Genomic DNA, 26342 nt, shown 5'->3' on the forward strand with positions numbered 1-26342 from the left:
ATATTGTTGTCAATTTAACTCAACACTGCAAATGATCTAAATGCTTTCAAAAACGTATGTGACGTTTCTACTAGGACGACTAAGATGTATTAATCTTTTATGAGATTTTTTTTAATTTCTTGGGACACACAGATTACGTTTGTACTTGATCGTTGTCCTTTCATACAGGTATAACTAGAGCGCCGACGAGCGCATTGAATTATTGTTGGGCTTTTCCGTCAAGCTTTAAAATACCGCTCCAACGATATAGTGCACGCGCCGGGCAGTGTGAACGCAGCCGCTCGCAGAAAGTAAATTTTGTCGTTCGTAACTGGCAGTGTAGTTCGGTTGAGCGCTCCGACCGGCCGCCATGGCGCGTTAAGCGAGAGTGTTTTAGACAAAAAACTTAACTGGTTGACTTAACTTGACTGTGACAATACCGTCAACATGTGTCTGGTTCGAAGATGTGCCTTTGTCCTCACGCTGCTGGCGTCTGCGCTTGCGCAGGTATACACATTTTACATTAAATTAATAATACAGATGAAGAGATGATCTCATTGAGTCGTTTTTTAGATATATTAAAATTTTTCCAAGAATTAAAGATTTTAGATCAATTTTGTACATAGAGTCGAATCTCGAATAACAACAGATCTAATTATTTTGACATTGACGAGATTGTGCGCGGTGTTATAACTTAAAATATTGTAGTTACGTATTAATGTTTTATGACATAACTGCTGTTTTATCTTTTACTTATTATCTTTTACATACAAACTATGTAAAATATAAGTTTAAAATGTACAACTATTAAACAAATCAACTAGTTACATACATACCGTAAAACGTAATTAACTATACCCGGACAAAGAGAATCATGAAAGCAAAAATGTTAATTATAGCAATTATTAAACGCAGTTCCTTGATAGTAGAGTCAAATACAAATCCAATTAATATTCATATTGACTTTAAAACATTTTCTTTTTCATTCATACTTAATACACAAAATTCACATGTATGAATGCGGGAGTAACATCGTGTCATAACTTCTAACCCAGATACGCATAACACAAACAGTTCTGTGCTAGAAAACAATAAGAGAGCTGTATGAAAATGCTTTTCCATTACTATTCAAACAATAGGTAATAAACACCATCAGTGAAATTAATCCCAAGATACAATCCGTGTATACTTTATTGGTAGAATGGTTAAAAAGTTTACCTAATCAATTGAAACCTTACATGAAGAAGTTAAACCGATTGGAACGATACTGTAACGATTATGTTACCTCTATTTATTGTAAACAGGAAATAGTTTTTAGAACATTTGAATTACAAAGTTACAAAAAACTTATTGATCTTAGAATAAAAAAAAATTAATAAGTCTCTTATAAATAGTTTAATTGTATATGATTATGAAAATAACTATTTTCTGATAAATTGTAAAGTCGATAACTGTATGATAGACAAGAACATATCACAAAGAAACTACAAAAAGGATAAATAAAAATAAATATAAAAAATCTTCAACAAACATTTGTTATAGCCGTGTTCATAAAACAAGTTTAATTTATGTATGAAAATTCCTGAGATGTTATTAACAGCTGACGCAGTTGAATCAATATTACAATTTTGAACTTAACATAGCTCAACAATATCATTAATGAGTAATAATAATTACTTATTAATGATATTGTTCACTAATTCATTTAGAATAGTTATTAAGAAATAATAAGTAAATGTAAGAAATATCGCTGTTAAATTTAATTTATTATCCAATATACATTAACCTAAATCCCAGTAAAGCCTTCGCTAGTGACTTAAATTTTAATTAAAATCAAAATTATATAAATATTTTGATAAGGGTTTTAAAGTTGGATTATTCTTGTCTGTTCGTTTTATATTTAAAAAGTAATCCATACATTAGCGAGGAGATAATTGATTCGTAATTAAAGTTAATGAAAGAACTTTAATTAAGTAACTTCATAAGAGTAGCACGTACATAAATATGTGAGTATAAATCTTATTCAACAATAATAATATAATAGTAAGAAGAAATACCGCTATACGTTATATAAAAGCCAAGTCCGACGTGAAGTAATCAAACAATCTATTTGTGAACAAACATAACGCAGGACACATTTTGAAGAACAAGTTATTGAAACATAAATTCTGTGTAGGTAATGTTTAACTGTACCGTAAAAGGTTACCAATGCCAACAGAACCGAGGCGTTGGCAAGGCTACAGGCGCCCACTCGTGCCCCAATAAATAATATAAAATTATATCTGCCATTAACGAAAATATAGTTTATATACAAAGAAATGTAGAGGAAGTTATTCTATAATCGTTAAATCATTTAATTATAACATAATTGATTTCAAATCGATGTATGCATTATGCACAGCGACTTTCTGATATTCCTCTGGATTAGTTGTAAGTTTTATTGGCTTTTCTTGTAAATGTATTTTGTTGTGTTGCAAATTCTATGATATCATATATACATTATGGTTAATATAATTCTAAAGGGATTTTTTTTCAACTATCATTGCTATCATTCATGGAAACCAACCGTGACTCAAGAATCTTATTGACTCACAACGCATACATAACAGGTGGACTGCTTCGTCAATGAATCAGTTATTTTAAACCATTATTTCACTTATATCAATAATGAAACAAAAACAATGCATTTTAAATTAGAAATATTAATACTGATATTCCAGTTGAAAACTAAAATTCTGTTCGATTTTGTATTCGTAGTTTTCTGGTTTTCTGGTTCTTAAATACTTTAAAAAGTATATTTAATTTTATATGAACTGATATAGTAAAATGTTATACAAATTAGGATAACAATCACACACAAATTTTCGCATTAATAAGTATTTACAAATTTTAAAACGAATTTAAATAATTTTATGATCCGATGCCAACAACGTGAAACTTGCCTACAATGACGAATTGCACTTTGACCCATTCAATCACATTAGATGCTCTTATATGTTCAAGAAGTCTAACCCTGATACGAACTAAAGGATTTATTATAATACGCAAAAACCAATTGTGTATATATTAATTAAAACGTCTGCCAATATTGTAGTATTATGATATTGCCATGAAGAAATTTATAGTCGCAAAGAAATTATGTACTATTAGATAACATTTCCTTTTGCGTTGCCCATGAAAGTTACCTAATAAAGATTGGTTAAGTATTGTGTTAATGTTAAACGTTAATAGGTAGGAATTCTTTTATGTCAAAAATATTATAATTTCTACATAATGTCTATATGAATTTAGTTATAGTGTTAAAGGTAGGATTTTTTCGCCCTACGTGAATAGCCAAGATAGTCAGTGCAAATATGTAAATAATATATCAGTATAAAAATATATTGTTTGATACTACATGGTTGAATATATTATATAACTATTTAGAAATTTTACAGATTTAACACAATAACACAAAGTGAATAATCGGTACCTATACAATTTAACCAAACTGACAAGAAGATAATAATTATCTTAATAATTGGTTATACACTCAATTTACTTCATTTATTTTATATAATACATTGAATGCATGTTCACTTATATGCATAGTGACAAATACTGAACATACCAAACAACTCATCACGGTTAGCATAACAATACGATACTCAAGGCAACTACAGCGTCACGCTGAACAAATACACTCAAAGCAAATTTATTTTCAATGTTATTTAATTTGTTCGATATTAAGAATACGATCGGAATTAAAGTTCATAAATAAATTTCGTCTTAATAATATATGTATGTTTAATTTATTGAATTCTAGCTACAATTATCTCAACCGACCAGGATGCAAGTGGAGGAAAACAAAAATTGAATATCTGTTTTTATAATCTATCCCTTTGTATAATAAATATACTCATATTTATAAAAAATTTATTTTACGCTTAGAATTACTAGGAAACTAAGAAAGGATATTTAGAAAGATAAAACTCGCAGAAACCGTCCTTACAATTATAAATTGTTAAGTTTTGCTCGCTACTTATTTAGTGTCATTTTGTAACACCTCAACACCTGCCACACATATTTCTAATACAATCCCAGCTTATCTGACATTTTGCGACACGTCTACAAAATGCTCAGTGTCACGATAAGCTTGACAAATTGCGAAACATACAACTTCTGTTTCAAAATAGATGTATAATGAATACTCGAATTTAACAGAAATGACATTCAGTAGAAGTGTGAAAAGAAATGTTCTCTCAATTATGTATATATATATATATATATATGTTTGCCAAATCATAACATATTCACACCTGCATCTTAACCTCCAAAACATGAAACAAGGTCGTATGTACCTCAGATATTGCGTGCATTATTCTTTACTGCTTGAATATTAATTATGAATTCGCATTCAGTTATTTATATCCACTTGAGTCTTGTTAAATAAGCTAACATCCCTTCATACACATAAGTTATTTTTCGTGACGTAAACAAAAATAAAGTTAATATCATTCTTCATATAATATTCGTATAAAACTTAACGATAGCATTGAGTATATGCGGCCCGAAACGCTCTGATAAGCAGGAGTTGATTGTGCCATGATAACGATATTCGCGGAAGTACAATGAGCCTTGCATAAATTACAGAAATTTTAAATATAGTCATTATACTTATAGCAACAGAGGTGAGGTTTCATTAAAATATTATTAATTTAGCAGTACATTCGTTGCACATCGACTAACTTGAGCACATAACATCATCCTTTTCATCTATCAGATAAGGCTAGTGTTTCGAAACAGCCAAGCCGACCAACAAGGACGGCATAATACCATTATCCTCATCAGTGGGGTCATCGAGAAACATAAACGCTCAATTATTTCTATTGTCTTTAATAAAATCGTTAATAATAAATTGAGATCTGTTTAATAGATTTACAGTTGTTCTTAATCTGATTATGACCTGTATTTTCTATGTTTTAAAAGTCATTGAAATAAAACTAATATTTATCGGATTTTCTACACGTTTTTATTATTTTAACAACATACTCCGGACGCGACGTCTCGGTTACTTTGCAGCAACCGTGATCACGGACAAACAAACGCGTAATAAATCTCAAAAATATTAGATATATTTCTATGAATAATCGCGAAAATCTTAGATCTCATTATGTTTACAAGCCATTTCTTTTTGAGTTGAGGAAGTTATATAATTGAAAAGTTTGTTTAACGCTTTATAAACACGATGTGCAAGAACATTATATCCCTATATATGGGTGAATATACGTTACTTGAATTCAATTTGTGTCAACGAATTTTATGTAAAACTTATTAAAATTGTTGTCTCTCTATGCTTAAACAATAATGATTATGGCATTTTGTCTGGTCCACATAGACCATTCACGTAATTATTTAATTTACAGTATTAATAGTTTAAATTAAATAAAAACTTATACTCCTCTGGCGTCCTCATTAATGTATTATAATGATTTTATGACTGAATACTTTCAAAACTTATGCAGTTATTTTTTTTTTATTATCATAAGCTCTTATAAACATCGTAACATGTTTTATCAAATTAATGTGTAATAATATTTCTTTTCATAATATATATATATATATATATATATGTATATATCTAAGTATGGATGTCGAAATATCTTGTAGTCAAAATTTGTACATGTCTGAATTTTCGTAAATATTTATTGTTTGATAAAATTAAAAGTTTCGATTGAATTAATCCCATCTTCACACACTTTCAACTTTATAATTTAAAATATGTTCTACAATTTGTTTTATATAAACATGTATAGTTATAGTCGAAAAAATTATGTTGTTTTGAAATATGGTATTGCAAATACAAAGTAACATCCAATTTCGTACCATAACCAAATACTTTGTTCGTCAAATTATATATTTCCAAGCGTATCTTAAAAACAAAGTACTTTTTTCTGTAACATGACAACATAAATTACGGAGACGAATTTGCAAAGAGCTTGCATAATTATTAAAATTTAATACAAACAATATACATTACGGACATAATGATATATATTTAAGAGAATTGAACCCAAGAAAAATTTTTAAAAACTTGTAGGTAATTACAAAAATATACGATTATTAAAACCTTTTTGATAGGTTTTTATGTTCTGTTTAAAAACGAAAATTATTTGACAATTCTGACAGTTAGAAAAAATATATAATAATGTCATAACCATTAGTTACACCAATCGGTCCGTCTCCGCTATATAGTGGTAATCATCATTGACCGTTTCCTATACACCATCTTGGGTTTCCTAACAATGTATCCGTGAGAAACATCGCATATTTGTTATGATGTGTACGGACTATCATTTTTAGATTTAATTCGCGTGTCATCGGAAATTCAAGGCCATAATATACAATGGCTACTTTAAAACCTCTAACGAAAATAAGCCTATCAGATGTAATTGACATCAAATATAATGATAATGTGTGAGAGAATTGTTATTTTGAATCGTAGGTAGCTCCTCAAATCTTCATCATTGTAATTTGAAACCGTACATTCGTCTTACCGACATAAATATTTCATGGTTAGTAATTGTAAAAAAATATATAACAAAACATTCATTCCTAACTTCCAAATAGAGAGACGTTTGAAATAAATCAATTAATTTGGCAAAACGAAAATTCTGAAACTAGTTTTTTTGATACAATCTTAAGCCGTCCCAAATCAGCGAACATGACGAACGCTTCGCAAACCGGTCGACCCACAGATTATGTCAATACCTACATAGGTACGAATTATGTAATAGACTGCACTCTTACGTATCTGTGCCTACACTGTTGACAATTTCAAATATTTTTTTTCAAACTATTAAAATTATTTTCTTAATTTGTCATATAATGTGAACACAGTTTTTTTTTATATTGGCTGTATCATACACTTTTTATATCAGTATTTTTGTTAAAAAAAGGGAAGCATATATTGAAGTTACATGTTCAAATATCTTGATGATAAAATATTGCAATTAAAAACAGTTAAATTTATATTTCTGACCACAAGGAAATATCGTACTGAAGTATAAACAAGAAATGCGACTTTGTTCCTTGGCTGTGGCAACTCACAGACAACATCTAGAGTATTTATTCGTACTACCTTAAATGGAATTTAGAATGTCCATTTTACAATACAGAGTGCCCCGGTTGACAGGGGGCTTAATTGGAATCCAGGGAACGTAAATTTTAAATACTATAAAACTCAAATTTCTCTTTGAATAGCCATAATCTTTGTGAAATAAAAGTAAAAAAAATGCAGATTATTTTTATTATTACTATTATTAAAGTGTTAAAGATCCTTAAAAAATAAGCCTCTCAGAAAACAAGAGATCATTTTCTTCTAATTAAGTACATCACATAAATTGCTATTCTTGAATTATTTCAATGTACAGTTATCGTAATACGTATCTACCGGTATGTGAATTAATTTGGAACGTAGATTTTATCTGTACAATTACCCATAACGAAATCAATTTAAAGAAACGGTTCTATTCATTTTAATAACAATTCTTAGTGGGTCTCTCATATTAATGGAAGTAACTTTAATTTCCGCTGTAACTGTAAAGGTTATATGTATCAGTAAATCCCTTTTCGTATTTGCCCCGTTAAAGCGTCGTAAAAATTATACATATTCCTTGTATCGCTACTTACAATTCATTTGGTCGTTTAAAAAGTTTCTATTATTTAAGATGACCTCTTTTCTGCTATATAATTTATTTACTTTATGTAGATGATATTTTAAATACGCTAGTCTTAAAATAATTTTTGAACACACTTAAAAATAAGTTATTAGTTTTTAAATTATATATTTTCTAAATTCTTCTTGCTCGCAAAAGCGTTTCGTGTTGAATAAAATTACAAATTTGTATAGCTAATTACAGACACATCTTCTTTTTCCATAGCGTTGAAAATTTACTTAAACTGAACTTATAGGCTAATAGATAAACGAACTACTTTTAATATTAGATTATTTTTTGTTCTATTGTGTATCAATTTATTTTTGAATTATTTTAATATATATACTAAAATTATCTATTAAAAAGAGTATAAGTTTATCATTGGTACAATTATTATAGTTTTAAACAGGCGGACAGAAAAATGAAAGGTGCGTTTATTGTTTTCTGTACCTATTTTTATTTCCCCTATTATATTAAATCCAGACGAAGATTTTTGTTACCTTAAAAATTATTATATAATAAAGATATAGGTACAAGTAACAATTACACACACTTCCAATAAAAAATATACATCCTCTTCACATGTTAATTTTATTATGAATCACTTAAGTTTAATATTTTTTAAATATCAAGCCCTATGTGATTTCAGTTTATATACTATATCTCAATGACAAAACAATGTAGACAGCCAATATACTTAATAATACTTTTTTCCTCAATCGTTATAGTACTTACATAATAAAGATATTTTTGATGATATTTAAAGTTCTTTAATAGTTAACAAATCAAACCTAACACTTTCATTTTACACTTTAAAGAGAAGTTATAGGCAGTAGTGAATTGACCTGTATCTGAGAGGCTAACGTCCGTTGACCCCGGATCTGTCAGGAGAGACCACAGAACTACCCAACGAATACATACAAATAAGGCACACTGTGTAGGAACAGCAAATAATGTAAATATAACAACAATAACCCCAACTTTAAACTACAAGACGTATCTAAACGTAAGACGGAGATCTCTTATGAAAAATTTGACGATTGAATGTTTAATATAGTATCAACAAGGTGTTTCCCGCGACTTCGTCTGCGTTAGTTTCAGAATAAGAAATGTATAGCTGACCGGGCGAACTCTTTTCCTCCTTAAAAACAGTAAATAAGAACATTATGGATTTGATCAACTTTTTTTTTTCTTTTTCGATCGAATTAAAGTATCCTACATATGTTCTTTCCCTATCTCTCTAAGCTATTTCTCTACCAATTTTCAGCATAACCCGTAAAGCCGTTCTTGAGTTATAAATAATGTAACTAACACGACTTTCTTTTTTATATAAAGATATAATAATAGGAAATAATCATAATAATTATTTGAATGAGAAAATGTATGAACAAATTTACCTGGATGAAATTTTCAATTTGGTAAAACCACACGATTACTTGCTAAATAAAATTTTGTTCTTTAAATCAAAATCTCAATCAAAATTTAATCAAATCAATCAATATCAATTTGACTTTTGTTTGTAATACGTTCTGCAGTAAAATCAAAAAAAGCCAGCAATGGCGAATAAACTAAGTCTTTTATCAAAAAAGTGTCTATAAAAATTTAATTTTAATCACAACTTTAATTTCTATTCCCATACTGTTAAAGCTTCCTAGCTTGATCGGAAAGAACAACATTAGGACGCATATAATATTATAATATCGGAAGTATTATTAAAACAATATTTTTTATTTTACCTACGATACCATCTGCGACACCATCAACGATTGTGAGGCTTATATGCCATCAATAAATTCCTACCCATAAACAATATATCGTATATGCGTTTTAATACCAATCATTAAGGTAATTTGCCGGATCCACACTCAAAAAGGAAACGCCATACAAAAGATAATCCGTTTTCCCAGTATAGTTTACCGTGACGTTAGCTTTTCCATGTGGCCGTAATTGTGCAATAATTCCTGTGAGTCAGGCTGTGTCTCCACTAGCTATGTATATGAAGTGATAGTTTTATATTAAACAATAAATTTCTTCCTTCCTTTTCGTCAATATTTTTTACCTTAGGTATTTGTACATATCTTAAGGTACAGTACATTCTATGAATTGTAAAAATATTACCTTTTTTTAATAAAAAAGGTATATTTACCTATTTATCATGAAGAATAAAATTTATATTTCGTTTTAAAGTTTATTTTTGTAATATACATTATTTATAAACTTTGTTCGTAAATCCTGTTGCGAACAAAGCCTTATACTAGGAAACTATCAGACTGAGGTACGTAGATGGAATCGTGAGCGCCAGTCGCCTCCGGGCCGCGACCCCACTATACTAGCTCCTATCTGCCTGAAGATATCTCCGCTATTCTTAGTTTCCTCTACCTTAACACACATAATTTGAATGAAAAAAAAAATAAAAAACAATAACTCACGCATCAACAACTTTTATATAGATAAAAATTTCATATATTTACATATATTATTTTTGTATATAGAATACAGAGAGCAGTGGCGATTTTACACCCGTTGTCAGTGCAACCTGCAAGAATGGTGCTATGTCGATCAGGATTAACTTCAGTCAACCGTTCAATGGAGTTGCACATGCGAGAGAGTTCAGGTGATTATTACACACATAGGTATAACACTTCAATTAAATAACTATAAAGTATGTCGATAGTGTAGAATTCAGACATATATTTTCAACTATAAGATAAAGCAATAGTTTTTATTGCTCGATCGTGTAATTTTGTAATAATTGTAATACACTTAATGTACAGGTATGTAAGAAACTTTATCATCTAATTAACATAATTAATTACACGACATTAATGTTAGTTTAAAAACATCGAACTGAATTCTTTTATACTGTTATTAGTTTTGTTTTGGAAATAACGTAGTTTTAATCTTGCAATATGTATTTATATTTTCAGGACTCTGGCATGCATGGCCACAGGAAATGGATCTGAAAGTCTAACTTTCGACATCAACCTAACAGCTGCCCAGGGATCCCCAGATTACTGTGGAGTGTTCTGGAATAATGTGAGACAATATATTATTCATATATTTTCATGTTTTCGTTGTCATAGCGTGTTCTTAACCAGTATATTTCAAAGTCATTTGTAATAAACATTTTCAAGTATCAAGCGAAGATATGAATCTGAAAACTTGATTTTATTATTTTATTTGTAGAATTTCTTGGAAGAGTATCTTTTTTGGGCGTCCGTTTCTTTGTAAATATCTAGATGAGAAAACGTAGAAAAAAAGAACTCATCCAGATAAGGGATTTATAAAAATGTAATAGCGTCTAAAACGGCATATATTTCATTTTAAATTCTCGGTTTAACCAATACATTTAAAATTTTAATGAAATAAATGACGTCTATACGTAGAATCGAGCGTGTTATTGCATAATGAACAGCTGTGATTAATATTCGTGTTGTCAGGCTTTCCTATAGCAGGTAGTTATATAACATACAACCATAAACCCAATAATATAAAGAAAAACTAGGTTACTGTCGAGTTTAACAGATTATTGCCATAAGCAAATACCCACATGGCGGCAATTTGCATTCACCGGTATTGTACAAAAATTAAAGTAATCCTTGATTCTGTGACTATATTATTTCACATCTGAATCGAAAAACTGATCTGGAAAAAAATTTGTAAAAAAAAAAAAAATTCTGATAATGAAGGTGGGAACCTCGAGCAAAAGCTAGTTGTGACATTGAAACAGCTCACTAGAATTTCTTCTATTTGAAATTTCTGGTCACAAAGTTCCAAGCTTAAAAAGGATTATCCGTATCGTAAAGTTTATTTCACAAATAACAATGAACTTGTTTGATCTAGATTTATGATGATAAGCTTCCACGAAACAAACATAAACTTAAAAACTAGACGGAGCATAAATTTGCTGTAAAGAAAACTTGAAAATATAAATTATAGTGTACCATTTGTTCAAATTTTATATATTTTTTTATAATATCAAAGTTTGCAGCGTCAAACTAAGTACGCTAAATTTTCGAGGATTTTAACAACAGCGCACATGAAAGTGTAGTTTGTAAAACAACAACACACATTTCCCTAAACTCCCAACGCGTCCCAATTTATTCTATACATTATATGACCAATTTCTTTTTCAAATTAAAAACTAATGATAAAAAATAGTTATTGTTTCCAAAACTATTCCTTACATTATAAATCTCTAATTTGATTAAATATTTGTGAGAAAACATTTTAAGATGTATTTTTCGTCGTCAGCGAACTGATGAACGCTCGCTGCCTTTGGCCGTCCGAGTCCACAGGACGTTGGAGTTGGCTGACGACAAGTTTTACGTGATCACGTGTGGGAAGGCCGGCTTCAGAAACGCAAGGTCCGTACACTATACACACCACTGATCCATATCATTAGCAATGTTTAATAATTCCAGATGCTATAAGGAAGTTGTTTTGCATTTCATTACCTAATATTTATCCTTTGTTATGTACGATTTCACATTCTTTGCAAGAGATGTGGGGATATGTTTGATAGGAATTAATATGAGTGTTATAAATATTCCAGAACGAGACGTCGCTTGTGTCTTTGCGGATGCTGAACTCAGATGGACGTAAAGTTTTGAATGCTGCCTTCGGCTTACCTTACACACTGCGCGCGGAAATAAGCAGATCCGATGGTACTTATACAGTAATTAAATTTAAAAAAGGAATTAAATGTGTAATTACTCTGAGAGTTACCGATATTTAAGTAAAAAAGTGTATAGAAAGAATTAATCTAATACAGAATGAAATAACCTATCATTAATAAATTCAAAATGAACATATTTCCATTTCAGGAGCTCACGGCATCCGTCTCAGGAATTGCTTTGCATTCAATATGCGAAACAACACAGTGGACCTCCTGGATAAAAGAGGGTATGATTTAAAACATACTTATATGATTTATAATAAATGTACATATGTAGTGCTCTTAATAACAATTCGTAAATGTTTTCTGTACATTTAATAGACATTATGGATAAGCAAAACTGTCAGATATCACTAATATTAAGTAAAATATAACGAGCATCTTATTTTTGCAGATGTCCCGTTAAAGAGCAGTCGCTGGCTGTGAAAATGGAAAACGGTGCTGCTGAGCTCGCGATAGCTTCCATGTTTAGATTTCCGGATTCCTCACAAGTTAATTTTCAATGCGAGATCGGCATTTGTAAAGGTATCGTTATATTTTGAATAATGAAAAGTTTTTATAGATGCTTTTATTCTATACCAAAAGAAAGTTAGATTTTTCTTTTTTATTATATATTTTAACGGAAATGTATGTAATCCGTCATTGTATACAATTGATAGGAAATGTATGTAATTCCTAAAATCGCACGTAAAAGTGTAAAATAAATTATACTATACTTACACATTACACATTTCCTAGGAAATCTATACATTATGAGATCTAAGATTTGCGAGCGTTTTATTTATTTAAAGGAAACTAATATTTTTCGGATAAACTACGCGTGATTTATTTTTGTAAAAAACTAGGTACATACTCCCGACGTTTCGGTTACTTTTAAAGAGAAAATTTGATTTATCTTATTTATTATATACATATATATCGTTAATAAGTTGACTATACTTACATAGACAATCTCATAGCCAAAAGGAAAAATATGTATCGATTTATTAAAGGCAATAAAGTTGTAAGCTAAAGTAAAAGGGATCTCACATTGATTTATAAGTAAGAAAAATTTCCCGTAAGCATTTCTACTTTTTGTCGAGGATCGAATTCTAATCGTCAAAGAACCTTTTTAGGGATTTCATAAAGTTGAACGGAAACTCGTTGGGTAATTTATAAGAAAGAAATCTTCAAAAGGAATAAGTTACCTAAATAAATAAACATTTTATTAAAAGCGATATTCAAATTAATTGCCGCATTTTGTTATTTTAATAATAAAAAAGTGAATTCTAATTGTATGGGATATGACAATTTTTAAAATCTAAATTTCTATAAAAAAAAATGCGGTGACAATACTTATATTACATATAAAATGCGTAATGTAACAAACTGATTGTAAAACCAAAACATTGTCAAAAGTCATACTATTTTAAATCTAGGTACATTGCCCCAAAGCGGTTTAACGATTTACATATCTCAGAGTTTCTTTCAAGATACGTAGATTATCTAATTGTATTCTTTTATCAGTCAGACAAATTAATAAATATTAATATTCTTAATACACGTGTGTGTATATTTGGAAATATTCGGCCCAGAGAATTATCGTACATGCATTATAGTCCCTAATTTTAAGGGTTTTTATCGTAACTATTTTCATTTTATAATAAGGCAGTTGCACACCATCCGACTGCACGACAGAAGGCCGCACCGAGCCAGCAGACGAGGAAGGTGCCGTCACCGCCTCAACAGGAATATTTGTATTAGATCCAAACGACAGTGCCGGTAAGACCATTAAAGATACTTTCATAAGGATATTATATGATTAGGGTAATATATTATAATTTTCATTACTTCAGTACAATAGATTTTGCATGAAAGAAAAATCGATAGTTTCATACTATTTTATAAATATTGATAACATTACAGTGGCAGCTATGGCGTGTACTGAGAGCGGCGTACGTCCTCTCTGGCTGTTGTATCTGGCGATCGCGTTGGGGGTCATGTTCCTCGTGATGTTACTCATTAACTGCTTCCTTTGCACTGCCATGACATGTTCCTGCGCTAGAACTGATGTGAGTGATACCCTAAAGAACATTTTGCCAAACTTTACTTTCACGTTTCTTTTTGTTCAGTCATACTGTTTTGGTTTTTGATCATGCATATTTTTTTTTATTTCAACGAACTTATATTTCGAATAATTTTATTTGATATGTTATTTTTTCGACTATGGTGTAAATTTGGTATACCATAGATTACAAACCATTCTTCAATTAGAAATAGGACATTGTATTATTTTAACGGCACTGTGTACTGGACAGAATATATGTGTCACTATTAATAACTCAGTCACTTATATATGTGTCGCACAATACTAATTAATACAATTTATTACACGTGTATTATTCGATATCATTAGTGAATAATATTGATTAATTGTAACAAATTTTTGTCATTAACTAAAACCTCATACGAGTGTCTTTAATTTGAAGGGTATTTTATGTCTGTATACATAACCGAGGCAAATAAATGTGAGGTATAGGTTAAACATTAGTAATTGGTGACAGGTTATAGAAAAGGATCCTTCAGTGGTCGAGGACTATGACCCTTATCGCAGCTGGCACGGGAGCCAATACGGAAGCCGGTACCCCTCATCCACTATACACTCCGCGAGGTAAATGACTTTAAATTAAAGACGAAATGGATTTCGACAAGCTTGCCAAACCTCAATTATGAACGCTCTTCAGAAAATTACTTTAAAAGGATTTTTCATCTGCCAACACTAAAGTAATGAAGATATTTAGGTAAACTTCAAGATTAAAACAAACATGATTCCGTGTTTTGGAGAACTGACAAGTTAAGTTTGGGTTCCGGTTTCGATTCATTCCTCATAACTTGTCTGTCAACTTTATGGTCGATTATATTTGTGTTATCATTTGTTTCTAATATTTAATTTTGTTAACATTATGCACCGAATCACATCATATTCTTTTTATTTATTTTATTTGAAATTATAATATGTATTTTGTAACTTGTTTTTTCTATAGGTCAGTATCAGACAACAGCGACCACTACGCCATAGTTCAGTCGAGGCCGGGGAGTCGACACTCCGGTATGCACCGAAATAGACACTAATACGCACTAATAAGGTACATTATTGGAATCATTATAAATATCTGACTTTCAAAATATACTTAGATTGGTACGAAAAAATAACTAATACGCTAATTGTTTCTAGTTCTAATTATGGCGCTTACACGAAGAACTAGAATTTGGAAGTGATATTTAGTCATTTATGAACGAAAGTTTTTTAACAGCACTACTGAAATATTTTTATATTTTTACAAGTGTACGAACTCGAATATTTAACGTTAACTGAAGATTACTTTGTCATGATATTCAATTATATAATAATATTTTTAAACATATTTTAAATACACTCGTGCCATTTTCATATGACTATGAAATATTGTAAACGTATTTACATTTTTACCTGAATTATGCAACGAATCCATCCGTTAGTTTTAAGATATGTATATAACTATTTAGCTTGTAATTTAGTTAAGTATTAACTAAGAGCACAATCAGTGCATTTAAACATAACCACATCAATACTGTGAAATAGTTAATTTTTAAACAACAGTATTAACTTCTCGCTAATTGTTAACCACTTTTTTTAATATTAAGTACTTTATTTTGATTTAGATCATTGAATTAGTTTAAGAGTTTAACAATATACATAAATTGACAATGGTTAGAATCTGCTATAATTTTTTTTCTTCTTAGTATAAAATACGGTGCCTTTGTTCTTATGTATATTTATATAATTTTGAAGATTTTTTTATCTTGATTTAGCTTACGTTTCAATATTTTTTTCTATCTTTCTTATACATTATACCTCTGGGTGCTACATATAATATGTTTTTATTCTCTTTATTATCTTCTGTATAAAATAAGTTTATATTGATATTTTATCTATGGAAAAATACTTTTGGCCTAAAATACTTATTCTGTGAAATGTAACAAACTTATTTAGGAGTGTAGCTATGTTAAAGAAATGAGTGATATGAATGTAAAATGAATAAAATATAACAAATATCAAGTGCATTTTTTTATAAGCTACGGTTTCATTCGCACTGGAATCGTGAAATTTTACTAATGTCAACGTTTTTATTTGTTGGACGACAGAATCATTGAATTTTGACACTTAACGTCATTTTTGACAGGATAAGTTTCGTCTTGCATTATCTAAACCCTGTATTGTCTAAATCCAAAGAAAAGGATTTCTCTAACCATTTCGCGAAAGTAGCGAATCATTTGACTTTCATCTTGTATGTACATATGTTGTATGTTTTCTGTTATTAAAAAAATATATACAACAGTCACACTACACACGGAGCGTTCATAGTTTTTTCATTCATAGATCTTCACCCATTAAAGTATTTATGTCAAAGTAATAATAAAAAGCTTTATTGCACACCGTGTAAGTATGCAAGTACCTAATTAGAATTAAGAGAGAAGGCCTCATCTTTAAGCAGAGATTTCATGCTGACAACCTTTGTATGAAGATATTACGTTTCTCCTGATTTTGCCCTGAAAAAAAAAGATAACAGATATCCCTCTAGGGAACTATACCATTAAAGTTTTTAACGCGATTCGTAGTTTAACGTTTTTAACGCGAAAAACAATTGTTGGGTCTAAAAGTGAAGATCGATTTGGAGTATTTTGTATATAGATAACATTGTGTGTAGATTAACGCCATCTAGCGTACTGTCCAGAAGGGTACATCTGTATTCTGTAGCCGTCTCTAAGAAAGCATGTGTTAGTGCTCATCATGATGATCCTATTATTATACAATGAAACGACTACTAATGTACTAGAAAATAAAGAGAAAAAATAAATTAATTCCAAAAACAGGTAGTAAAAGATATAAATAAAGATATTATCATCACACAGATAATTTAATAATTTAAATGAAATACTGATAGAATTGCGCATTATTTATTAGAAGTGTCATACACAGAGTGACTAATATGAACTATAATTATATATTATATAATTGTTTTATTTGAGAAAACATTTTTATTATTCATGGGCTTTTAAGATGTAGAACTTCCCCTTATGACTTTTAGCCTGACTTGGCCTTAATAAAAAAACTCACGACTAAAAAAAAAATCCATTCAGTGGAATTATTTTGATAGAAAAGTAAAAATAAATCAATAGGCATGCAAGGAAAGTATTGACATTTTCATAACTTTTTGCAAAATATCTCAAAACACAGATACATAGTTATTCAATCAAATCATAGAGCACCAAAAACATTATTTATTGCCTTAAAAACAACTAACTCAAGATAATTACCTTTAATATGAATAAGATCGAAATCATTTATTTACAAATAATTTAATTATAAAACTGGTAACTTCATATAAAATTGATCTACAGTTCTAGCGTATGGATGTCACAAACAAACATACACTTAATGGACGATCTAAATATAGATCTCACAGAAACTTATTACACTGATATGGCACATAAATACGCTACCACAAGTTTGACTCGACGCACTACAAACGTGTTAAAGTTATAATTATTTTTGAATCAGAAACGCGAAACGCTTCGTATGTAGCGATGCAAACTCGTGTTAAGCATACACAGATCTATTTATTACCAAGGATGTGAATGACTTTAAACACAAAACACCTATTATTATACAGTCGAGATACTTTTTCTATAACGCATTTGGTATTTAATTACAAATAGAACGCGTATTTGAAAAACCTATTTCGATAACACGCATTTTGAATTTGGAATATTTTTAACTAATTATTTATTTATACTCTGTATATTGGTTTCAATCTAAAGATGATAGAGTTATTGTTACATAATATAAAATAAATTACAAATGTTATGTGTGTGTGTGTGTGTCTGTTTGTGTGTTCTCGTTCCATATTCAGTGCGTCTTATCCAGCATGGCGTTGGCGACTTTGTGGTAGAGCGATCGCTTGTAAATCCTCGGCTGGCCGTCTCTCAGACCGTGAGGGTATACGCCGAAAGTATAATCATCGAACCAGCTCGTTGTAGGCTGAAACAGTTTAGAAGATTCGAGTGTAACATACATACAAACATTACACAACACATGGTCACTATTACGTAAGTTCAGTTCACTCTTATCGTTTAAGGAAATTACAAGAAGAATTGTTATTGAAATAATTTTCCCCATTTATGTTTATATAATATAGTTGATGAGTCAGACGTACATTGTACTTGCACGAGAGTCGAGATTCGATTACGAGGGAATTACCCAGTATCATCACAGGGGTTCGCAACGAGCTAGCCACAGACGAAAGTAGTTATGAAATAAATACGTTTATTCTATAGTATTATAGAATTATATTAAATAAAAAAATTGTGCGTGGAGTCCCTCCGCGCGGAAGAAGTGTAACTTTGCAAATGCAAACAATCTTATCCACTAAATTTAAAATACTGCCCTATTATATGTATATCAAATGAAACAAAAATAATAATGAATATTATAGATAAAATATTTCTATATTTTCGCTGAAATACGTATTTGTTCTCAACAAATATGTACGTATTTCAGCTAATTTAATGACGCTCACACTGTTTGCTTCGCTACATAGCAAGAAAAAACTCCAAACTGTCAGTATTAAGTTATAATTATAACCTCGTGGTTATAATTCTCTATGATGCATATTCCTATAATAGGACTTTAATATTCAAATAACGTCTATTTAATTATTCATTATTATGACTCTGATATTTTTTAGATGATAATTTAAACGGAGGCGACCGTCGAACCAAATACGCCTACACTAACGACGAAGTAATTATCCTTAACCCAAAACAGATGTGGACGTCACTGACGCCTACTACACTGTTCACAAGCGATTTCTAACCGACGTCAAAAAATGGAGATTTGATTTGCTATTCATTGTAAGTTTTTTTTTTACAATGTAACTACATATGCATGTACAAGATGAATATATTTTTCATTATATACTCCCTACATTTGTCATAATTAGTCTAATATTGGAACTATATATAAATTAATAATATATCTCTTAGATAAAAGATAATAGTATATAGAAAATATAATAAATTAATTATATATTGTAGCCTTTTATTAGCAAAACTTGTACGATTTATCATTGTCCTATAAAGCTGATACCATGATCAATACCCATCAAGTGTCTGCAAACATCGCTGTGACGTCATTGTCGCGATCGATGACGTCATCGATGACGTCACGCCCACCCGAGATTGACACGAGATTTACGTTTTGATATTGAACGAGTATCAAAATGGATTATTCACAGCTGTTTACATTAATTTATTATGATTATGTTTTATTGGATGGAAAATAAAGTGTTAATATTTTTGTTTCATACAGTAATCTTATCTCAGTAATACCTATGTATCGTCTAACAGCTAACTAACTAGTTTCGAGTATTCGCCTGAGAGTATCAATTTAGATCAAATAATAAAAAAATTGAGGTTGCGATCTAATGGTAGGGATATTTTTATATTCGAAATTGAAATTTCAAAGGTTAAATTAAATATAATCAAAGTAAAGAATAATGGAATAAAAAAACTTATTCTTAAGAGTTACTTTTACTAAGCGTTATAACTTATAAGTAGAATATGACTTAACTAGAAGTCAAAGATCTCAACCTATTTACATCGTCCTTATAAAATTTCAAACTACATTCATAAGGCTCGACTTATTCAATCAGAGTTTCCCAAACTTTATACTTATTACACTTTCAAAACATTTCTAGATTATAATGAACCGAAAAAGTGAACCTGAAAGCTAAGCTTCTCAACATATCTGCCCACATTAAGTTAAACGAACATTTTAGTTTTTCACTATGAAGGAGGTATATGGCTCATGACAAACTATTTAGTTCTCCTGCATCAGTTTGGGAATCACTGACATTTCTCACCTCCAGCTTGAAGTTGAGTATCCTGGCCGACGTCTGGTGTGTGGGGACGGTGACGACGCGTGACACGGGGAAGTACCCGGGGTGACTCGCGGTCACCTCGTAGTGACCAGGGGTCAGGAGTCGGTAGTAATCACCGTATATACCTACATTAATTTAAGTATATATAAGACTTACGTATATTAATTTAAATACTTATACCTATATTCGGATGTACTACGCGGTTTTTATTATTTTAACCTGCATACCCGACGTTTCGGTTGCTTTGCATATGGCAACCATGACCATGGGCTGATCAGATGAAAACGTCTGACAAGTTGTCTTGTTATTTATAAACGATGTTTACAATTTATAATAACCGTGTAGTATATCAGAAGATCTTAGTTCTATTCATATATATTTTATTAATATTATTAGTCTTGGTCTCAATCTGTCTTAGTCTATAGAGCAGAACCTCAAGAATAATAATCTTACACCAAGTTTGTATCGTCAAAAAACGGCACTGTCAAAGTTTTTTATTCACAAATCATCGCATTTTGTATCAATATTCGTTTATATGTATATTAAATACTATTAACGCTCCGTCATTATCGTTACGATGCAGGTTTGTGGTAAGGAGTCCACAAACCAATAGCGACCTTAGTAACGTAAATCCAGTTTACGATTTAAACAAAGCAAATAAGTTATGACGAATCTTTTGGACCGTATATTAGTTGCCAATTTCATAGAGCTTAGATTTATTGGAAATATTAGAAGAGCACATAGATATTAACAGTTCATTTTATGCTGGTAACGTTGAATCATATTATTATTCTTGCTCTTTCTATTCCGATATATCTAGCTTGGCCAGTTAAAATATACCCTTGGACATTCAAAACACATTTCCGAAAGGTTTCTTTAAAAAAGAAAAAAATATATATTTGATGTGAAACATGTGTTTACAAGAAAATATAGAAAAAACTTAAAAAGTCAATCAATCAATCATCCGTCAATCAATCAATCATCGACAATACTCTTATACAAATAACTCTTCTACTTATAGAATACAAGTGACTTTTAATTATAGATACATCTTAAAGCTAACCGATTGTCACTTTCAGTTCTAAGTTATTTTTAAAAATATGTATATCGAAATTATTTATAAGCGCGATGGTAATACCTTTTACTTTGTATTAAAATAACTTTAGTACAGACATTAAATAACTGTAGCAATCTTCAGCAAATAATCACATCTATTATATCTGCTCTTATTTTTACATTAAAAGCATGTCTGGTAGAGATCTCTACTAAGGGGTAAGTCATCTTTTGTGAATCACATTTCTTTTATAATAAATTACTATTATTAATTACTACTGTTTTTTTGGTATATAAATAAACAAATATACAAAAACATAAGAAATATATATATATATATATATGTTTTCTATACAATCATTCATATCAAAGTGCATATAGATTTCAGATAACTGTTTTAATAAGGGTTTTTTCATCACGTAAGCGAAGTTTGTGAGTGATCCCTTATGAGGTCACGTGTTTTGTTTCAAACGTTCGTAACAATGGCTATATTTGTTATCTCTGATTATTCATTTCTAATGACCAGTCCTACTATGGCTTTTACTTCAACAAACCATTGTTACGTTCCCGTTATGGGTATTGTGAGCAAAAACATAGGGATTATGGGCTATATATATAAAGAGACATATTTTCGTTAAGATAAATTATATGACATTTAGTTACGAGAATGTTAATATAAGGTTAACTTGCGAGTAAAAGTTCCGCATACACGAGCTATTTATTTGGACATTACAACCATAATTTAATGAAAACTGTATCCGCTTCGTGAATATATGAATTAAAAAGACGTCGCAAATTAACTTAAAAATATTATCTTTTACATGTAACTGGCATTATTCTCAATGAAGATCTATTGCCATTTACCATTTGGAAACGTCTCAAGGTTCGTACCGCATTCAGCATTATAAGTAAGTACGACATTACGACAAACTTAAACAACGGTTACGCAATATTTATATAAACATTACCCAAAAGCCTTATATGTAATATATATACGAATAAAAAACTGGATACTTCACGTGTTCAGTTACATACAAACAAGTGGTAGGTGCGTCCAATTAATCTCTAATCTACATATGTATATACATATATAAAATATATTTCAAAGCAAGGAAAATAACTAAATATATTTTTAGTAATATAAGTCTTTATACAAATGATCTAACGTATTCATAATGTAATAAGTTCAATGACAAACAGGCGGATGTTTTATTGTTAAGAGTAATCATATAATTGACATGAACAATGAAATGTATCAGAACTGTAAGGACTATAGACTTGTTTTTATTTATATGAAAAAAAAAACTTAATTTTTAAAAATAGAATTATACAAAAAAGTTTTTATATAACTACTAATTATTATTATTATTAATTAATATGAAATTAATTTCGATAGTCATACTGAGTTATTAGAGCACTAAATATGCACGACCAGTTGTACTATTTGTAAGAGTAGGTTTAATTAAACGTAATAGTCCAATAAACGGTTAACGAGACGTTTCCTTGAAATTACCGGACTTGTGAGATAAGAGACTAATTTTTAACAAAGAAAAAACCAATTGCTCAATACATTAAAAAAAAATCGATAACATATCACTATGTCAATATTAACAGAATATATACATATAATAATTCTTTATTATTTCTTTTGGTTATAAATACCGAGCATAACGATAGATTATTATGGCACAAAAAATATTATTAAATTAACCCACCAAGCCATTTGTATTGGCGTGGCGGGTAATAAGTAATGTAATGCTCACCGCTGGTAATGTCGTGTCTTATCGGCCGTGGTACAGATCCAGTTATGTTGACGACGGATATCACAGCGTTTTGTATGAAGCCGGAGTCATCTTTCACAATACCCTTGATGCCAGTATGGGCTTTCCATATATAAGCTAACAACGCGTCCTTGTTACGAAACCACTCCTTTTCCAGGTCTTTCTCGTAAGGATACTTCTGGCATCCCAGCTCTAGAGTCACTTCGAAAGCATTCGTCGCTAGATAATTAAAATCCTGCATTCCTGAAAAAAACAATTTTGTTTAAAGAATTCCCTTCTAAAAACTTATACATTATGTATGACATTTAGAACAGTATACATTTTCTTTACGAATAATACGAGCATTAAAATTGTTTATGTGAATATTCGAAAAATATTTTAACAATAGTACATAATTAGCATCATAAAACCTGTTTAAATCTCACGGCTAACAAGTAAAATGTCAAAGAGAACTACAATTATAGCCACTGTTTCCTGTTATATAATTACAATTACTTCATTATTACCAATATACAACAACATAATATATTCATCAAAAAAACTCAGATTTAAAGTAATTAATTATTTTTTTTATCTGGAATGTTTAGTTTGAAAGCATAGCTTTTTTTGTATTATTTATCAAAAACTATCTAAAATTAAAGAAAAAATAAATATTTGAAAATGGAATATAAATTTAGATATTTGAATTTGAAATAATTTCTTATGAAAAACATCTGTATTAAAATATCATTAAGTAACATATTAAACAAAATATTCAATTTAGGAATGTTAGGATTTATGTAAAGCTATTTTTACTGTTTAATAATTTAGTACACTGACCTCCTCTCAGACTATACCAGGCTGCTCCGTTAGTAACACCTCCTTGCTTTCCAAAGTTGTATGCATTAGTTTCATCCCCAAAACGACAGCCTGGTCTATTAGCAGATGCCATATCTGCATGAGCTTCGGCATATGTCATAGCTAACTCCCTGAAAACATTCTCATTTATTTATAACTCTATTATAATTGGCTGAATAAGATGTATGTTCAATACCAATGAGGCAATAAAAAAAAGTTGAGATAAACTATTCAAGGAGTTTTTATATTAATACCTAAAAGTCTCATCATCCGGACTGGCTGAATATTCAGACACAGGAGCTCCACTTCTGCTCTCATCATAAGGATAGTTTGCTACCAAATCTCCACCATGCATGGCTGCACTCAGTACAAATGGAACGGACATTATCCATCTCATAACAGCTCGAGTTTCCGGCTCCAGCTATCAGAGCAAAGTATTGATTGTTCATTATATTATAGAAATTTCCCATAAATTTTGGCTCAACAGGTAACAAATATATTTCAAATTAGTTTATCCTGTTAAAATAATTTTGTCTGCACTTTCTAATTAAGAAAGAATCTGTATAATCAGAAATGAAAATAAATATAATAAGTAAGGGAATAAATGTTGATATAATATGTATCTTACTGGTGCTGCAAGACGTGTGAGGTCTTTGAGTAAATGATTGTTGTGACTGATGCCTTGTCTTTCAAATTCAAATGTTATTGCATCCAGATCTGGGAAGTTCCTGTTTAAATCCACTGAATGATTGTTGTTACGTCCCAACAAAAAATCCTGACCACCCTACATACATGAAAACCACTTTTAAAAATTTCAACAATATGTACAGTAAGTGTATCAGTTTAGCAGATATAGAAAACTTGTATTAATAATAAATAGTTCAAGTTATTGAATGAACTTACTGTGTCAGTTGATAACTGCCAGCCATCAGGGTTCATGGAAGGCAATAAATGTATGCGAGTGTTGTGAATCAAATTTCTTATACGACGATCGTGTTTATTATATTCTTCACAAAGGTAATATGCCAGGCCCAAAAGTAATTCACGTCCCAAAACCTCATTACCATGTATATTTCCGACATATTTAACTTCTGGTTTATCTATTTGGATATATACATTAAAAGTATAGTTAATTCTAATGTTTGACATAATGTATTTAATTTTCATTAAAATTTACTTACATGGTTGGTGAAATCCCGGGGTGTCAGAAAATTCAATAACATACAATGGTACATTCCTCACTGATGGTTCTGTTAAGGCATAAACTCTAGTAATATTAGGGCAGTTTTCGTGAACTTCTTCCAGTATCGAAGATAACTCCTCATTATTATGGTGTTTCCAAACAAATTCAGTTGATACCCCAAGAAAAAGAGCACAGTAGAAAAACGCATACATCGCCATAACTATTTCGAAACAAACTTTTTATAAATTCAAATTCTGGAAATTAATTTAACATACTACCGATAAAACCGCTGAATATTATAAAAGCGCTCACAATACAATCTCACCAACGTCCGCTACGCTCAGAACAACTAGAGACTAGTTATCGATCGATTTTCCCGCGATACCCGCAACCTTCGATTCAATTTACGCACTTCCTTTTACAATTTATCTGATTGGTCAAAGGTAGAATGTTGGCAGCATTGTGAACGCAATGTTACAAGTGAAATACTAAACTCAATTCCACAACATTACAAAATAAAGCATATTTTTAAAATATAATTAAAAATCATTCTTACTTATATAATTTCTAAAATTACCTAATGAAACAAGCAAGTTATTTTTTGATGTGGTTACATCATGACAAAGCAATATAATGTTGCCAGTTTATATTATTTTCAGAGTTACTGCTATCAGTATAAACAAAACTCGTTCAGCAATATTTAAACTAGGAATTTAATAAAAATAATTGTTTATTAGAAGAAAAAATATATGATTGAAAATATTTTTATTAGACATTACAGAATAAATATTATAGGTGACTACGTGTTTGTTACAGCAATATCGCTGTTATTCTTTTACTTTACTTTCTTTACACATTTACTTCTCTTTTTAACTGCTGCTTTTAAGTGATATTCACGATAAAAAGTAATATAAACCGTATCCAAGGATCACAAAGTTATACCAGGTAGGCATAAGGGGCCATCTATTACATACGTCACACGAATTTTAGGACTTTTGAACCCCTTCCCTCATCCTTGTCAAAGGTTGTCACATTTTTATAACCCCCCCCCCCTTCCTCATGTGACGTCACTTATTTTTTAAATATTTGCATTACAACCCTGTGGAAAAAGTCTTATAAATTCTGATACAAAACAGCTAACAGGGTATTAGAATTTATCAGTTAAAAAAATAT

General features: G+C 30.1%; 2 protein-coding genes and 1 long non-coding RNA gene across 4 annotated transcripts; 2 read left to right on the top strand and 1 right to left on the bottom strand.

Annotated features, from left to right (window-relative positions):
* Window positions 1-280: 280 nt before the first annotated feature.
* Window positions 281-16428, top strand: LOC116765922 (uncharacterized). Its single transcript, XM_061522123.1, has 12 exons — window positions 281-486; window positions 10169-10290; window positions 10604-10712; window positions 11931-12047; window positions 12232-12343; window positions 12503-12581; window positions 12749-12879; window positions 14002-14115; window positions 14260-14405; window positions 14898-15004; window positions 15378-15479; window positions 15569-16428. Exons 1-11 carry the CDS (start codon window positions 427-429, stop codon window positions 15463-15465), a joined length of 1185 nt encoding a protein of 394 aa, XP_061378107.1. The 5' UTR covers window positions 281-426; the 3' UTR covers window positions 15466-15479; window positions 15569-16428.
* Window positions 16429-17317: 889 nt separating this feature from the next.
* On the bottom strand, window positions 17318-25577 carry LOC116765999 (carboxypeptidase E-like). 2 transcript variants are annotated; one of them, XM_061522122.1, is made up of 9 exons: window positions 25482-25577; window positions 25168-25389; window positions 24890-25086; window positions 24615-24770; window positions 24241-24407; window positions 23969-24117; window positions 23132-23392; window positions 20298-20440; window positions 17318-18415 (listed from the first exon to the last, which is right to left on the bottom strand). In XM_061522122.1, the coding sequence occupies exons 2-9, from the start codon at window positions 25385-25387 to the stop codon at window positions 18284-18286; spliced, it is 1425 nt and encodes a 474-aa protein (XP_061378106.1). In that variant the 5' UTR covers window positions 25388-25389; window positions 25482-25577; the 3' UTR covers window positions 17318-18283. The 2 variants fall into 2 exon arrangements, with proteins under 2 accessions (XP_061378106.1, XP_032511544.2); XM_032655653.2 differs by having other exon boundaries at window positions 25168-25535.
* LOC116766000 (uncharacterized) lies at window positions 18348-19703 on the top strand. The gene is made up of 4 exons (XR_004353206.2): window positions 18348-18483; window positions 18573-18679; window positions 19122-19287; window positions 19516-19703. It is a non-coding gene; the product is annotated as an uncharacterized LOC116766000 (long non-coding RNA).
* Window positions 25578-26342: the final 765 nt, after the last annotated feature.

This window comes from Danaus plexippus, chromosome 11, assembly GCF_018135715.1.
Source record: "Danaus plexippus chromosome 11, MEX_DaPlex, whole genome shotgun sequence".
NCBI classification, from domain to species: Eukaryota; Metazoa; Arthropoda; class Insecta; order Lepidoptera; family Nymphalidae; genus Danaus; species Danaus plexippus.